General features: G+C 38.8%; 1 protein-coding gene across 4 annotated transcripts in view; it reads left to right on the top strand.

Annotated features, from left to right (window-relative positions):
• The window catches only part of ILRUN (inflammation and lipid regulator with UBA-like and NBR1-like domains), a 122,400-nt gene that overhangs the window by 25,592 nt on the left and 80,168 nt on the right, over nt 1-16,640 (top strand). For all 4 annotated transcript variants that reach the window (XM_082663057.1, XM_082663060.1, XM_082663059.1 and 1 more), the window contains exon 2: nt 12,460-12,614. In XM_082663057.1, coding sequence (XP_082519183.1) covers nt 12,460-12,614 — 155 coding nt within the window. The remainder of the gene's footprint in view (nt 1-12,459; nt 12,615-16,640) is intronic.

The following is a 16,640-nucleotide window of genomic DNA, read 5'->3' on the forward strand; positions in this document are numbered from 1 at the left end:
CAGAGTTGAAGAGAGTCAGGGCCTTGCTCTGGATTAGGCTTTGGCTTGAGGGAATGTTGTGGCTGATGTGATCTTCTATCCAGACCACTCAAACTTTCTCCATATGAGCAGTAAGGCTGTTTCACTTTTCTTATGATTCGTGTGTTCACTGGAGTAGCACTTTTCATTTCCTTGAAGAACTTTTCCTCTGCTTTCACAACTTACCTGTTTGGTACAAGCGACCTAGCTTCTGGCCTATCTTGTTTTTTGACATGCCTTCCTCACTAAGCTTAATCATTTCTAGCTTTTGATGTGAAGGGAGAGATGTGTGGCTCTTCCTTTCACTCGAACACCTAGAGGCCATTGAAGGGTTATTAGTTGTCCTAATTTCAATATTATATCTCAGGGAATAGGGAGACCCAAGGAGAAGGGAGAGAGGTGGGGAGATGGCTGGTTGGTGGAGTGGTCAGAACACGTACATTTACCAATTAAGTTCACAGTCTTATGTGGGCACTGTTCGTGGCACCCCAAAACAATTACAATAGAAACATCATATATTGCTGATCACAGATCACCATAACAAATATAATAATAATGAAAAAGTTTGAAATATTGTGAAAATTACCAAAATGTGACACAGAGACACAAAGTGAGCAAATGCTGTTGGAAAAATGCACTGATAGACTTGCCTGCAGCCAGATTGCCACAGACTTTCAATTTGTAAAAAAGCAATTATCTGTAAAGCACAATAAAGCCAAGTCCATTAAAACAAGGTATGCCTATAGTCCCAGTATAAAATTGTGAGGGGAAAATGTGATGAAAGGGAAAATATAGTTGACCTTTTAACAACTCGGGGGTTAAGAGTGCAAACCCTCCATGCAGTGGAAAATCTGTGTATAATTTGTAATTTGGCCCTCCACATTAGCAGTTCCCAATCCGTGGATTCAACCAATCTTGGATTGTGTAGTACTGTAGTATTTACCACTGAAAAAAATCTGACTATAGTGGACCCACCCAATTTACCTCATGTTGGTCAAGGGCAGCTGTACTATATTTTGGTCAGTAGCATATTCCAGTCAACAAATATATATTAAGCACCTTCTGTATGCCAGGCACTGTTCTCAGCCTGGGGGATAGAAGCAGAAAGAATTACGAGTGTACACTGTCTTCTGTAGGGCAGCAGCAGTAAAATACAGTCAGCAAGTCTCCTGGTCACCTGTTAACTCATTTCATCGGTGAAGAACTGAAGGCCTTGGCCTAGCTTACCCCAGAAAGATTTCCTGTGTCTGATATTCTTCATGACCTTCCTTGAGAAGAGCACAGGAGATGTAGGGGCAGGGTGGGAGAGTTCCTTTATGAGGGCCATGCTGCTTTAGCTTTCCCTTCCAATACGATGCTACTTTTGGGACCTAGGGCTTGACCAGGGGTATAATAATTATAGGCTCCTAATAATAGAACTCCTTTAAAACTTAAGTTCATTGCTTATCCACTTCGTATTTGGACATTCCCTTCGATAAATAACCAAGTCCAGTAATATTATAATTAGATTTTAGTCTCCAAATTGCTGAAGAGGATTGCTAGGACTGGGTTAGGTCCCTTAGCTCTGCTTATCTTTCCAGGTTAAAGATCTCTCCTCAGGGCATGGGTGGATAATTCTGGATTTAGAGTTTTCTCAAATATTCTGTGGAATGTCACCCCCTAAATTTCCCTTCTCCCAGCTATGTTTCTTTTAGATATGGTTTATAATGAAGGGAGGAGGAGATGGCAGTTTGGGGGATCCTGGGAGAAGTGTTTGAAAGGGGCTATCTACATTGTATTCATCAGTGTCTCACAGTTTAAGTGATGCAGAGAGTTCAGGTGCTGAAATTCAGCAAGTCTCTTAATTATCTAACAATTAGAGGTTTCAGATCTCTGGCTTTGGGCAGAAAGTTATATTCTTATCTTGTATGTCATATCTTCTTTCTGGAAAACCAGATTGGGTTGGGTTGTGTTTTGCAGGTTGGATTGTCTTGAAAAACTTTACTGAAGTTTGCAGAGTGTTCTGTGGGCAATTTCCTTTTATGGTCCAAGCTCCAAAAGCTCCATCTAGCTTTGGAGTGCATATGGAGTGTAACCAGTTGCTTTGCTACATACAGGGACTGCTAGCTTGCTAAGCCCAGATGGAGGGGAGCCCATTTCCTCCATCTCACCTTGACTTTTTGTTTGTTTGTTTTTAAAAATATTTATTTACTTATTTTTGGCTGCATTGGGTCTTCCTTGCTGCTTGCAGGCTTTCTCTAGTTCTGGCGAATGGGGGTACTCTTTGTTGCGGTGTGTGGGCTTCTCATTGTGGTGGCTTCTCTTGTTGCAGAGCATGGGCTCTAGGCGCTCGGGATTCAGTAGTTATGGCTCGCAGGCTCTAGAGCGCAGGCTCAGTAGTTGTGGCGCGTGGGCTTAGTTGCTCTGCGGCATGTGGGATCTTCCCGGACCAGGGCTCAAACCCGTGTCCCCTGCATTGGCAGGAAGATTCTTAACCACTGCTCCACCAGGGAAGTCCCCTTGACTTTGTTATGCATTGTGGATTTTTAACTTTTGCAATACTTTAGTCTTGTATCAGTTAGGACTGTACTGGAGGTGAACACAACCCTGTCTTAAACTAGCCTGAATAAAAATGAGAATTAATAAGGATACAGGAATATCTTAGAACTTAAGTTAGCAATTCATTTGGGCTTCAGAACCAGAGACCTGAATGTTGTCAGGCCTGTCTTTTTCTGGCTGTTGGTGAGTTTGTGGTGTTCTTGTGATTCTCATACATTTGTGTGCCTTTGCATATAATCTCCCTCTATCTGAAATGCCCCTTCACCCCCTTCTCTAAGTGGTTAACCAGTTCATTAGGGTACAGTTTTTTTTTTTTTTTGCGGTACGCGGGCCTCTCACTGTTGTGGCTTCTCCCATTGCGGAGCACAGGCTCCGGATGCGCAGGCTCAGTGGCCATGGCTCACGGGCCCAGCCGCTCCGCGGCATGTGGGATCTTCCCGGACCGGGGCACGAACCCGTGTCCCCTGCATCGGCAGGCGGACTCTCAACCACTGCGCCACCAGGGAAGCCCTAGGGTACAGTTTTGATGTTACCTGGTTGATGAAGCTTTCCCTGAATTCCTAAGTTGGAGTAAGGTATTTTCTTTTCTGTACTTTTGTAGTCCTTGGCTATATTTCTTCCCTGAAATTTACCTCATTGAATTGTGATTACTTGTTTCTAAATCTTTCTTTAATAGACTTTGTGTTCCTTGGTAGCAAAGACTTTGTCTTATTTATCTTTACGTTTCTATTACCTAGAGCATGAATGAGTGAAAACTTAAAGAAAAGAAATATAAAAGAAGTAAATATTATATACTTACTGATTGGCAGATAGGGAAAACATTTTTGTACTGATAATTTAGTTTGATTCTGAGCATAAATGTTGTTGGTTCTTTCAGTCCTGGAAACTGTGTTTGGGAATAGGAAATATATTTTTTAGGGTGATCAGAGCATAAGCATACCATACTTGAGTTATGGTGAGGTACAGTGCATGTCTCAATTCGTTCACCCACTCAGTTTCCCATGTCTGAGCTTTGCCGTTTACTGCACTTGACATAGAAGTGTCCCCAAAGGCTAGCAAGGATCACCCATAGGGCAGAATCCTACTCATACCCAAGAGTCTGTCCAACTTCTTTTTCTCTTAAAAATGTTTCATTTTCTTTAACACATGGTGCTGGTACAACTGCATAACCACAGGCAAAAGAATGAAGTCAGACCCCCTACCTCACTCTTTATACAAAAGTTAACTGAAAATCAGTGACCTAAATAAAAGTAAAACAATAAAACTATTAGAAGAAACATAGGGATAAATCTTCATGATCTTGGATTGGGCTACTGATTCTTAGATTTGATGTCAGAGTCAAAGCAACAATGAAAAAAACTAGATAAATCGGACTGCAACAAAATTAAAAACTTGTTATGCATCAAAAGACATTATCAAGGAAGTGAAAAGACAGTCAACATAATGGGAGAAAATATTTGTAAATCATATATCTGATAAGGGTCTAGTATCCAGAATGTATAAAGAATCCTTGCAGCTGCACAATAGGAAGACAAGCAACTCAGTCACAAAAATGAACAAAAGATTTGAATAGACGTATCTCCGAAGAGGATATACGGATAGCCAAGTACATGAAAAGTTGTTTAAGATCATTGGTCATTAAGGAAATGGAAATCAAAACCACAGTCAGATATCACTTCACACCCACTAGGATGGCTATAATAAAAAAAAAAGAGGGCTTCCCTGGTGGCGCAGTGGTTGAGAGTCCGCCTGCCGATGCAGGGGACACGGGTTTGTGGCCTGGTCCGGGAAGATCCCACATGCCACGGAGCGGCTGGGCCTGTGAGCCAATGGCCGCTGAGCCTGTGCGTCCGGAGCCTGTGCTCCACAACGGGAGAGGCCACAACAGTGAGAGGCCTGCGTACCGCAAAAAAGAAAAAAAAAAAGAAAAAAAAAGAAAAGAAGCGTTGGTGAGGATGTCGAGAAATAGGAACACTTGACTTGTACATTGTTGGTAGAAATGTAACATGGTTCAGCTGATGTGGAAAACAGTTTGTGGTTTTTTGAAAAGTTAGACACGGAATTACATGTGACCCAGACGTTCTACTCCTAGGTATATATCTAAAGAAATGAGCACATATGCCCACACAGACACTTGTATATGAATGTTTATAGCAGTATTACTCAATAGTCAAAAGGTAGAAACAATCCAAATGCCCATCAGCAGATGAATGGATAGTCAAAATGTGGTATGTACATATAATGGAATATTATTTAGCCATATAAAGGAATGAAATACTGATCAGCATGCTACCATTTGGGATAAATCTCAAAAATATTCTGCTAAGTGGAAGAAACCAGACACAGAGGTTGCATATGGTGTCATTCCTTTTATATAAATTATCGAAAATAGACAAATTCATAGAGACAGAAAATAGATATGTAGTTGCCAGGGGATGCGGGGGAGGGAATAATGAAGAATGATTACTTAATGGATATGTGGTGTTCTTAATGGGTATGAGATGATTTAAAAGTTTTGAAAGTAGAGGTGGTGGTTGCACAACATTGTGAATGCAGTAAACACCATTGAATTGTATACTTTAAAGTATGTAGTTAATTGTATGTTATGTGACTTTCACCTCAGTTTTTTTAAAAGAGGAGAAATAGTTTGATCTTGACACAGCCAAAGGCACTCAGAAATTAAACTCTATGATGCCACTGTCAAATTGGTGTAGGCTCAAAATCTGCCCCTTCCCCTGCCCACTTTTTAAACAATGAGCCAATTGTATTTTCTCAGATGACAGCGATACCCAATGTAAGATGGCTCTGGGGTTGCCTAATTTAGTGGTTCAACTATATCATCAAGGACACAGCAATTTTATTTCCCTTTCTGATCTGTCATTGTCAGCATGTCAGCCTCATCCTCATTAGGTCTCCTGAGGTTCCCAGTAGGTTCCTTAATGTTCCCTAGATGGCTGAAGTAATTCTTTGCACCTAATTTTTTTTTGTATCTTCCAGTGGTGGGAAATAAGATACCTTTTCTTTCTTCTGTTTTTGTTTTCATTTACCTTTTTTATAAACTATTCAAACCTACAGAAAATTTTAAAAGAATCAGAGTATATACCCTTATACTTGCCACCTAATTCAACAACAGTGGTTAACATTTTTGCCATAATTTGTTTTCTTTATATAAAAATTTTTTGAATCATTTGAAAGTTGTAGACATCACGACCCTTCATCCTTAAATATTTCAGCATGCTTCTAAAAAAAAGGACATTCCTTTACATAACTACATAGTAAGACACTAAGATAATTTACAAAAATTCTTTAGTACTAAAAAGATATCCAGTACATATTGTAAGTTTGCTCAGTTCTTCCCAAATGTATCATTTTTAACCTTTTTTTTTTAAAATAGAATCAGAATCCATTCAAGGACCTCAAAGATCATATATTGCATTTGGTTGTTATGTCTCTGAATTTTGGGGTTGTCAACAAGGCTTGAGGGATCTTAGTTCCCTGACCAGGGACTGAACCCAGGCCACGGCAGTGAAAGCGCCTAACCCCTGGACCCTCTCTTTAAATCGAGAACAGTGCCACCACCTTGGGTTTTCATGGCAGAATGCTAGTGTTTTACTTTCTCTTTGGAAAAGGTATAACTGCTGATGTTAGTTAGAGGGACCAGTTCTAAAAAGTATTAAAATTAATGGATCAGTAAATAGCCAGGAAAAGAAGAGGAAGAAACAATCTAGGGCTTGCTAGGGCCCTGAGAAGTGGGTAAATACTGGTGTGAACTTTGTTGCTCCTCTTAATGAAATCTTTCACAAGTTCTTTCTTTCTTCTTACTGTCTTCATGTATTAAATAATATCATCTATTAGTTAATTTTTAGGTTTGAAAGTATTTTAAGTCTTCTTTAGCCCAACTTCTGTTCCCTACCTGCATTCATCTTTGTTTTAATGAAATTCTCAGTTTCTTCTCAGGCCTTAAAATTCACAAGTATCACAAGTACATGTTTTTTGGCCTCTTTTTTTGGTCTTCCATGTTACATGCTTGCTGAGTTGATGTTGGAAAGCCCGGGTAGATGTTGGAAAGCCCAGGTAAGAACTGACATCTGTTTTGCTGATCCTTTTTCTAATCAGCTTTTTTCAGTCACTCAAAGATAGTGAGGTCTTTCTGATTCCTGATGAGCTTGTGCCTTAGGAGCAGTATCATTGGTGCTCCACAGGTGAGGGAAACTTCTTGAAGTTCAGGATAGGTACTACTTGAAGCCTGAAGATGCTACTGTTCATGTTTAACTAGATTGATTCAATATTCTGATTTCCCATTTTAATTTATGTCCAAATTAGATGGATAGTTTTTTTTTCTTATAAACAATTTGGACCCTTTTGAGTTTCTTACTTGTTCAGAGAGTGGAAAGAGAAGGTGTCTAATTTTATTTTGCTGAGAATCTGAGCTAATACTTAGACTTTCGGCATTCCCTCTTTAATTCTGATTTCCTAGTTTTCTTAACTGTTTTCTTCTACCCCCGTATTTTTGGGATTATGTTCCTGACTGTATATTCAGTATATAGATGATTTTTCTTCATAAGACTGTCAATCTGACTTATGTTTGTATAAATAGTACAAAAATAAATGTTTTGTGTTTGTGAATATATGCAAGATTAGGCATTTGACCACTTTCAGGAATTCAGTTTAATGAGAAGTTACAATTAATTCATTTATAGAATTCATGATAGTACTTAATATGTTCTTAAGAAAATCAGATGTTCAGAGCATTAGTAGAAAACTGGAAAATTCTGGGTAAGGTAAAAGTCTTATGCCTTTGAATAGATGTGGTTCTGATTTGTACTAATAATTGACTGTCTAGCCTGGGGCAAGTTATTTACCTGTCAGTGCATCTGTGGCCTCATCTATAAAATGAAGGTTGGACAATATTGCTTCTTAGTTATAAAACTGCATTTCATCAGGAAACACATATCAGCATCACCAGATTCTTCTACTCCAAATCAGGTTAACCTGATTATCAGTGCAGTTGAAACTGTATTGTGCACCAAGCCCATTTTTTTTTTTTTTACCCCAAGATGGAAAAGCTGCCTTGGGCTGATAAGCCTCAGTGTGAGAGGTAGTTGTAGTTACCCTTCTTTGAGTGTCCCTGGTTTGCTGCAGTCTGCTAGGCTTTGTAACGGAGAGGGCCCTTGTCTGTTTTGCTGTCTGTTCTGTCCCTAGACCCAGGCCGAGTGCCTAGAACATGGATAAATGCTCATTAATTAAATATTTGTTGAATGAATGACTGCCAACCTAGGGCATTGGCATTTACACACATTGCCTCATGCAGTCTTCACAGCCAACTTTATAACACCCAACTTTGTAATAAAAAATATAAGCAACCTTACAATAAAAAAACTCAGTTTTGCACATGAGTAAACTGACACAGATGCTTAACCACTTGTTCAAAGCCCCACAGCCAGGGGTTAGGAGCTGCCTCCAAACAAAGCCATTTAAAATTTTACCATTTTATAATCAAATGGGACCTAATCAAAAACTTAAAAGCTTTTGCACAGCAAGAAAACCATAAGCAAAATGAAAAGACAACCTATGGACTGGGAGAAAATATTTGCAAACAGTGCAACTGACAAGGGCTTAATTTCCAAAATATACTAACAGCTCATACAACTCAATGACAAAGAAACAAACAACCCAGTGGGAAAATGGACAGATGACCTAAATAGACATTTCTTCAAAGAAGACATACAGATGGCCAATAGGCACATGAAAAGATGCTCAATATCGCTAATTATTAGAGAAATGAAAATCAAAACTGCAATGAGTTATCACCTCACACTGGTCAGAATGGCCATCATTAAAAAGTCTACAAATAACAAATGCTGGATAGGGTGTGGAGAAAAGGGAACCCTCCTACACTGTTGGTGTGAATGTAAATTGGTGCAGCCACAATGGAAAACAGTTTGGAGGTTCCTTAAAAAACTAAAAATAGAGTTGCCATATGATCCAGCAATTCCACTTCTGTGCATATATCAGGAGAAAACTAATTTGAAACGGTACATGCACCCCCATGTTCATAGCAGCACTATTTACAATAGCCAAGACGTGGAAGCAACCTAAATGTCCATCGACAGATGAATGGATAATGAAGATGTGGTAAATATATACAACGGAATACTACTCAGCCATAAAAAAGAGTGAAATAATGCCATTTGCAGCAACATGCATGGACCTAGAGATTATCATACTAAGTGAATGAAGTAAGTCAGGAAGGCAAATACCATGTGGTATCACCGATATGTGGAATCTAACATATGATCCAAATGAATTTATTTACAAAACAGAAACAGACTCACAGACATAGAAAACAAACTTATGGTTACCAAAGGGGAAAGGGGGTGGGGGAGGGATAAATTAGGAGTTTGGGATTAGCAGATACAAACCACCTGATAAACAGCAAGGTCCTACTGTATAGCACAGGGAACTATATTCAGTATCCTGTAATAAACCATAATGGAAAAGAATATGATAAATAATATATATATCTGAATCACTTTGCTGTACATCAGAAACTAACATAACATTGTAAATCAACTATACGTCAGTAAAAAATAAAGTAAAATAAAATGTTACCATTTTAACCATTTTTCAGTGCACAGTTCTGTGGCATAAAGTATATTCACAATGTTATGTAACCATCACTATCATCCATCTTTGCCTGTGCCCTTTTTCCCCCTATTAACACTGCCTCCCTTTGTTCTTTAGGGCACTTTTAACTTTTTAAAATCAGAGTAAAAACTTTTCTTGAGCAAAAACACTGAAGGAACCTGGAAGTTTAAACTTTCAGGCTGGGCTGCATACTGAATCAGTGTCCTCCCTTTCCCATCTCCTCAGCCAGCTCTGTTTCATGTAGAGTTTTTTATTGGCTAATAATAGTTGGGTATGTTGTTTTGAACAGGAATACATGCTATCAAATCTGCTATTCTCTCACTGAATAGGAGCTGTTTAGTCTCTTCCTGCGGTTCCTTGGCCCTGTGAGGCAGTGATCTAAATGGTCCAAGTGCTGAGGAGCTGTGTACCTGCCTAATGGGTTAGAGCACCACCGGGCTAATGTCTTCTGTCCGCCTTGTACTTGGGAAATGATTGTGCTTTGTCATCCTTCACTTCTTCGTCCTGACAGGAGTCCTGTTCACTACTTTCAGTTTCACTTTGGGCTTTAAAAGTATTCCTTAATCTTTCTCTGGTTGAATTTTCTGTATAATACAGGTACAAGTAAGCAGTTTTGTTGGCTTGGCTGTGGGGTGAGTTGGAATATGTGAAAGGAGATTTGGGAGGGGGATGGATCTGCCTAAGTAGGGTAGCTGGACTTTTCCACTTGCTAGTGTTTCTCCTGTGCTGGTCTCGAAGTCCTGTTTGATATCAGGCAGAGCCAAGTGGCGAAATATGACACAGGCTGAGGATGAGCATTGGCAATTGTCCTGAGTGCACAAATAGTCTCTTCCCTCCCAAGCATATTTTACAGCCAAGTGAACAGAAGACAATTCAGGCTGTTTGCCTGAGACCTTCGGCAGAAAAATTATCTTTATAAAAAAGTGGCCACTTGGTTTTTATAAAAAGTTTCAGAAGAACAAAATGCAACCTAGGCTTATTTCTCTCTCCCTTGTTTTATCTCTGATCCCTAAGTGTAAGGCTGATTCCAGATATACTCCTAAGTCTGTTTGCAGGTGGTAGGATCTGGGCATCCCCAAGTTCGACCAGTCACATATTCTTCACTTGAGATCAGTGTCAGCTAGATAAGGAAGTTGCCGGAAAAACTGAAGTCTAAGCCTTCCTATTGAATGATCAAGTAAACAGGCACAGTTTGGACCCTGGCCCAGTTCTGCTGCATGTAAATTTTATCTAGCACACACATGACGGGCCCAGCAGTTGGTGGTGGTGTAATTCCAGTCATGACTCACTAATACTGCAGGCCGCCATTGCATGAGGCTTGACCTGAGGTAGCTGCTCTAAATATAGCCTTCCTTTCTGGCAGCTGCAAACACCTGGAAGAGCAGGCAGGCCCCCAGCAGAAAAGTATTTGCTGTTAATAGCATGTCTGTTGAACAGTTGTGTACTGTCAGAGCTTATTTCATGCTATGTTTATACATAATTAAAAACAACCCACTGTATCCATTGGCTTATGGTTGGGTTATGTTTAGAAAAATGCTATTTGTGTTGTTATTCTGTGGGGACTGGGGATGATGTCACTAGTTTGAGGAAGACCATAAGAGAAATGGTTAATGAAATTACTGACAATTTCTTTGATCCTTAATGAACACAGCTAACTTAAACCCCTTAGCGGCCTTTGGTCTCTGGCACTGAAGAACCAAGCTGTCAGTCATGTGATTCTGTTCAGTTAGGGACTCTGGTTTGTGTGCTTGTTAGTTCCTTCTGACCTAAGGGGGTTTATAAGTAATTGAAAAGAACACTAGGGACTTCCCTGGTGGTCCAGTGGTAAAGAATTCACCTTACAATGCAGGGGACGTGGCTTTGATCCCTGATCAGGGAGCTAAGATCCGACATGCCGCGGGGCAACTAAGCCCGTGTGCCAAAACTACGGCACTTGCACACCTCAACTAGAGCCCGCATGCTCTGGAACCCGCGTGCCACAACTACAGAGCCCATGTGCCCTGGAGCCTGCGTGCCACAACTAGAGAAGAGAAAACCTACATGCCACAACTAGAGAGAAGCCAGCACACCACAACAAAGAGCCCACGCGCCACAACGAAAGATACCGCATGCCTCAACGAAGATCCTGTGTACTGCAACTAAGACCTGATACAGCCAAAAATAAATTAAATAAATAAATAAATCTTAAAAAACAAAATAAAGAACACCACTATTTACAAAATGGTGTTAAGACCTCACCAAGATCTTATTTTTTACCTGTCAGATTGACAAAAATCCAAAATGTTGGAGAAACACCGTTGATGAGCAAGTGGGGAAATAGGCACTCTCATACATTCTTGGTGGGAGCATTCATTAAGTATGTAACTTTTTTATTGAGGGAAGTTTAGATATATCGATTAAAGCCACAAATATATGCCCTTTGACCCAGCGGTATCACTTGTAGGACTTTATCCTGCAGATGCACTTGTATGTTAAACTATGTGTGCTTAATCTTATATATGGAAGAATTAAAGATTGGAAGCAAACTCAAAAGTGGATTGGTTACCTAAATAATGATATATCTATACAGTGGATACAGCTGTAAAAAACAATGAGGATATTCATTGTGTACTGACTTAGAAATGTCTTTATGATACAGTGTTAAGGGAATAAAGGAAAGGGCAGTGTGTAATATGCTACCAATTGTGTAAGAAGGGGGGAAATAAGAATGTATATCATTTGCTTGTATGTGCATAAGGAAGTTCTGGAAGGGTATTTAAGAAAGTAATATGAACGAATGATTACCTGTGTGTGTGTAGGAAGGAAGAGATAAGATGGGTAGTTTTCATTGTATGAAACTTTGAATCATGTGCATGTATTGCTTTTTTAAAAAAATAATTAGATTTTTTTTTTTTTAATGGAGCTTCTTTGGATTTTAGTCACAGCTACAGAGGAGCTCTCTTTTAATTGACTCCCTTACCAATACTTGCTGTCCTTATGGGTAAGAAGGAGATTTCCTCACATTGTTGCTGATGGTGCTAATAATGTTTGTTACTTTCTATGTGGGTACCTTGGGAAGAAAGTGATGCACAAGTTTTTGGTCCTGCCGTTTTTCCTGTTGTTCCTTAGCCAGAATCAATGACTCTGAAGATTAACATACCAGGAGCCGTCTATATACCTTCTATATATGGGTTCTATAGGTTCCTTTTGTTTGACAATTAGGATAATATGCTCTGGAGAGGACTGAAGTCTTTTGCCTTTTCTCTTTATTTGTAGGAACCTACAAGCAGCAATTGGCGCCTATTATGACTTTGAGAGCCCAAACATCAGTGTGCCCTCTATGTCCTTTGTTGAAGATGTCACCATAGGAGAAGGGGAGTCGATACCTCCTGATACTCAATTTATAAAAACATGGCGAATCCAAAATTCTGGTAAATGTATAACGAGCAATCTTCCTTGCCCAGTTTTCTTTTTCTTAGTAGTTAAAAGAAATAAGGAAGTGTTTTAGCTTAAATTATGTGATTGTATAACTCTGAGCTTTTCCTTATACATGATGTAGAATTTTCTGTTACTGGTATGATGACCCAAACACCAATAAAATACTCCCTAGATTAGGAAGAATTTAGGTCTTGATGACATTTAAACACAATTCAATATTCTTTTGATACCAGGAACTAGGCCTGTGTGTGGTGGTGGTATTGTCTCCACCTGTACAGTTCTACTCCATCATTTTATTTCTGCTCTAATTAATCTTCCAGTTATTTCCAGCAAGCTAGAGGAGGTGCATCCTTGAATGGAACAAGGTAGTTAGAGTTGTGAGCATCTGCTCTTTTGAAAGCTTATTTCTTTGCAACCACAAGGATGATTGTATCTGAAATTTTCATTGAGCTATCTATTTGAGATGTTAACATCACTTTGAAAAATTGGGTAAGAAGTGTAGGGATTTGCTCAGAATAGAAAAGATGGAAAGATTGAGAAATTGCTTTTTTTAAAAAACATTGTTTTGACGTACTGCTGACTTAAGAAAAATTTAACATAAGTTAACCGTAGTTCTTTGAAAATAGTATCTGAATATGTATTAGTAAATGTTTATTATCACCTTTTACTTGTTAATTCTTTTCTAATGACTTTTTTAATTTGAGTGAGTTTAGTATTTCTTGTCTCATCCAGTAACAATTTATGCTGACTAGGTGAGGATGCTTTAACTTCCTTATTAATGAGGATTTACAAAAGAAATTCTAAGAGATGGAAAACTAGACAAAAGGAATATTTAGCTAAAAGTTTGTTGGTGTCGGGGAGCCATGTCTAGTAAGGTAATCTGATGTGAAATGATATAAAACTCTGAGGACTCAAACCTATAAAAGTGACCTTTTATTGGACCCTGTTTACTTTTCAGTTCTTTATACTTCAGTTCTTTTATGATGGGGAGAGACTGGCCAAGCTAGTCTTTTATATAATAATTAGTGTAACAAATTATTATTCTAAGTTTTTCTGGCTAATTTGGAATTAACTTTACCTTGGATGGTGTGTCACTGAGCAAAAGCACATAATCTGGATTGACCCAGTGTTGTAGATGACTGGGGACATCAGTGGCTTTGTAAATTTTCATTAGCTTCTTTTCTCTTTTGGTTATAACACTGTTCGGTGCATTGTTAGTTTGAGAGGCACGTCGTAATACAGGAAAACGGCCACTTTTCTTGAAATTCTTGTTCCAAGGTTGCTTATCTTTACGTTGTCTAATTTCTTTCTCACCTTGCTTAGTGTTGTCTGCTTTTAAAAATATTAAAACAATCTCTTTAGGTCAGCTTTTATTCATCATATTTCTTATCTGAATTACTAAAATCTGTGTTACTGGTCAAAAATGCTTTTGAAACCTAGCCATGAATTTTTAAAATGAGTAACATTTGTTTAGAAAGTATAGCTTATTAAAAGTTTTGTTTATTTAAAAGAATTAATCCAAGACCTTGTTTACTTAATGGTGAAAACACTGGAAATGGTCTGGCTTTCCATGGGTTCTTTATAGTGTTTTTAAATATTGAAAGTTGTTAGAGTACTGTTGAAATGTTTTAAATACCATCTTGCTGCAAAATAACCATTTTATATTTCAGAAAGCCTCTTGAAATATCTGCTCACTCACTAGACAGTTCCTTGGGTTAACGGGAGATTGTAAGGGTTTGATATAAAATGGTGAGAATGTCAAATCAGAACCCCAAAGAGCTTGTCTTTCACCTTGACTTGGAGAAAATTTGTTTTAGTGTCCTGCTTTTGCATAGTAACTCCAGTTTAAAACAGTCTCTGGGTCTGCAGCCTGTCTTCCTGTAAAAGGACATTTTTGTTCCTGTACACCTCTTAAAAACTGGGCAACAGTTGCTAGAGATTTTACCTTTCGAGGTACTTGGAACAGGTAGGTTTTTTATTCTTCTGGAAATCGTTCCATCAGTTGTAAAATAGTTTTGTGTCTGTAAACTAAATGCTTTCCATTTGATTAAGAAGAAACTGGCCTCACATAATTAAGTGACAGGTATGTTATTAGAGAGAGAGAGATAAGGAAAGCATGCACAGGCACTGGTTCTTTGGTGTCATTCTAATCTGGCCTAGGTTTTTTCTGGAAATAGAGTGGTAACACAAAGAAGTAGGGTAGGCCGGGACTTCCCTGGCAGTCCAGTGGTTAAGGCTCTGTGCTCCCAATGCAGGGGGCATGGGTTCAATCCCTGGTTGGGGAACTAAGATCCTGCATGCCGCATGGCGTGGCCAAAAAAAAAAAGCTAGGGTAGGGCTTAGCTGTTTCTCCTCAGGCTCTCTTACTCTCATTCATAACCTTCCCTAAGAGATAAGTGCTCGCTGAAAGAGTTTCATAAACAATTTTTCACGGTGCTTCTCTACTGTCATGTTTCAGGCATATCAGGAATTCAAATTTACAACATGTGATTGATAGGAACTGCATATAGCTGTCCCAGCACCTTCCCCAAAGAAGATAAATGTCACACATTGTTTAAAATTAAACACCTAATATTAAGTCCTTATATTCAGATCATAGAAAAACTGAAGTGAGACATTTAATGACATAGATGCAGAATCCCAGGATCCAAACTTTTGGTACTGTGTAAGTTTTAGAAGTTTGGGAAACATGACCAGGAAACTTTACAGTTGGAGTTTAAAATGAAAATTTGAAACTGTCCCTCTGAAGATGAAAGGAGACAATTCTCTTTACCAACACTTACAGCTTTTCAGTTGTTATAGCCATGCTCTGCTGTCCAGCTGTGGTGAGTGTTAAACTAAGCATATTATAACTCTGGTGTTTCTCTGACTTTAATGAAGTAGTTATGATTGTTATATGAGAGAGTGACGTCAGTCATCTTTATTTTTTAAACTACATAGAAGTGAATATGAAGCAACAGTTGAGGGAAAAAAAGAAGCTTGAGAAAGAACAACTATTCCCTCCATTTTTCTTTTGACTCCTTAAAATAAGTTTCTTATGTTCCAGTCACTTTATCAGGTACAGGAAGAAAATGGCAACAAGATCAGTGAAGGTCCCTGTTTGCATGTAGCTTAATTTGAAATGCAATCTCTAAAGCTACAGGGGTTAAAAAGAGGGAGGGGGTCTTCACTGAGGTTTGTCTTCTGTCTTGCTCTTTGGATGTTCCTTGTTGTCTCCAAACTATTTCTATAATCACTTATACCTAGTAAGTCTCAGACTTTCTGGAACTGATGGACTTTTATTTCATTTTTGCCATGCTCTCTATCATCTCAGAATTGCCACATGACAGGTTTCTTGTCTTGTTTTGTTTTGACTTTTTATGTTTTTTAATAAAATTATATTCCATGATAACTGGAGAATCGCAGCCTTAGTCATATGTGTGCTTGCGATACTTAACTTGGAAAGTCATAAAACACAGATTAGTCTTTCTTTTCTTCTTATATATATCTACCCACCCCCATTAAGCTAGTTGTAACAGACTTAATTTGAAGTGCTATTGTGTTATGCTTCTCAAATCCAGATTTTTCCAGTATGCTTAGCCTGGTAGGCCAAGTAGCTCATCAGTATTTCCCTTCCTTCTGTATCAAGAGTCAGTATCAGTGACCTTTTCAGAACTACCTGACCTGACAGTTGGGGGCTGTAAGAACTATATGTCATAATAAACTGTTGGTAACTCTCAGAAGGCAGATGATTGGTTCTTCATTTTATAGCAGATTAACACTTCAGAGTTGGTGGTGTATAACTCTTCCAGTTTTTTCAAGAGGCTCTCCAAGAACCACATCAGTAGGGTCTGATGTACTAAAAAGATCAGGACCGTAGCCTCATAATTGTTAATCATTTAACATTTTACCAACTAACTCAGTATCCTGGGAATACAGCAGTACTCCCTCTTTTGCACAGATGAGAGATCCAACTGTCTCAGCTGCTTGTGCTTGTCTGCCTAGGACAGCCAAGTATTTTCCACACCCAGACAGTCTTG

The sequence above is a fragment of the Grampus griseus genome (genome assembly GCF_964374135.1).
Source record: "Grampus griseus genome assembly, chromosome: 10".
Classification (NCBI taxonomy): Eukaryota; Metazoa; Chordata; class Mammalia; order Artiodactyla; family Delphinidae; genus Grampus; species Grampus griseus.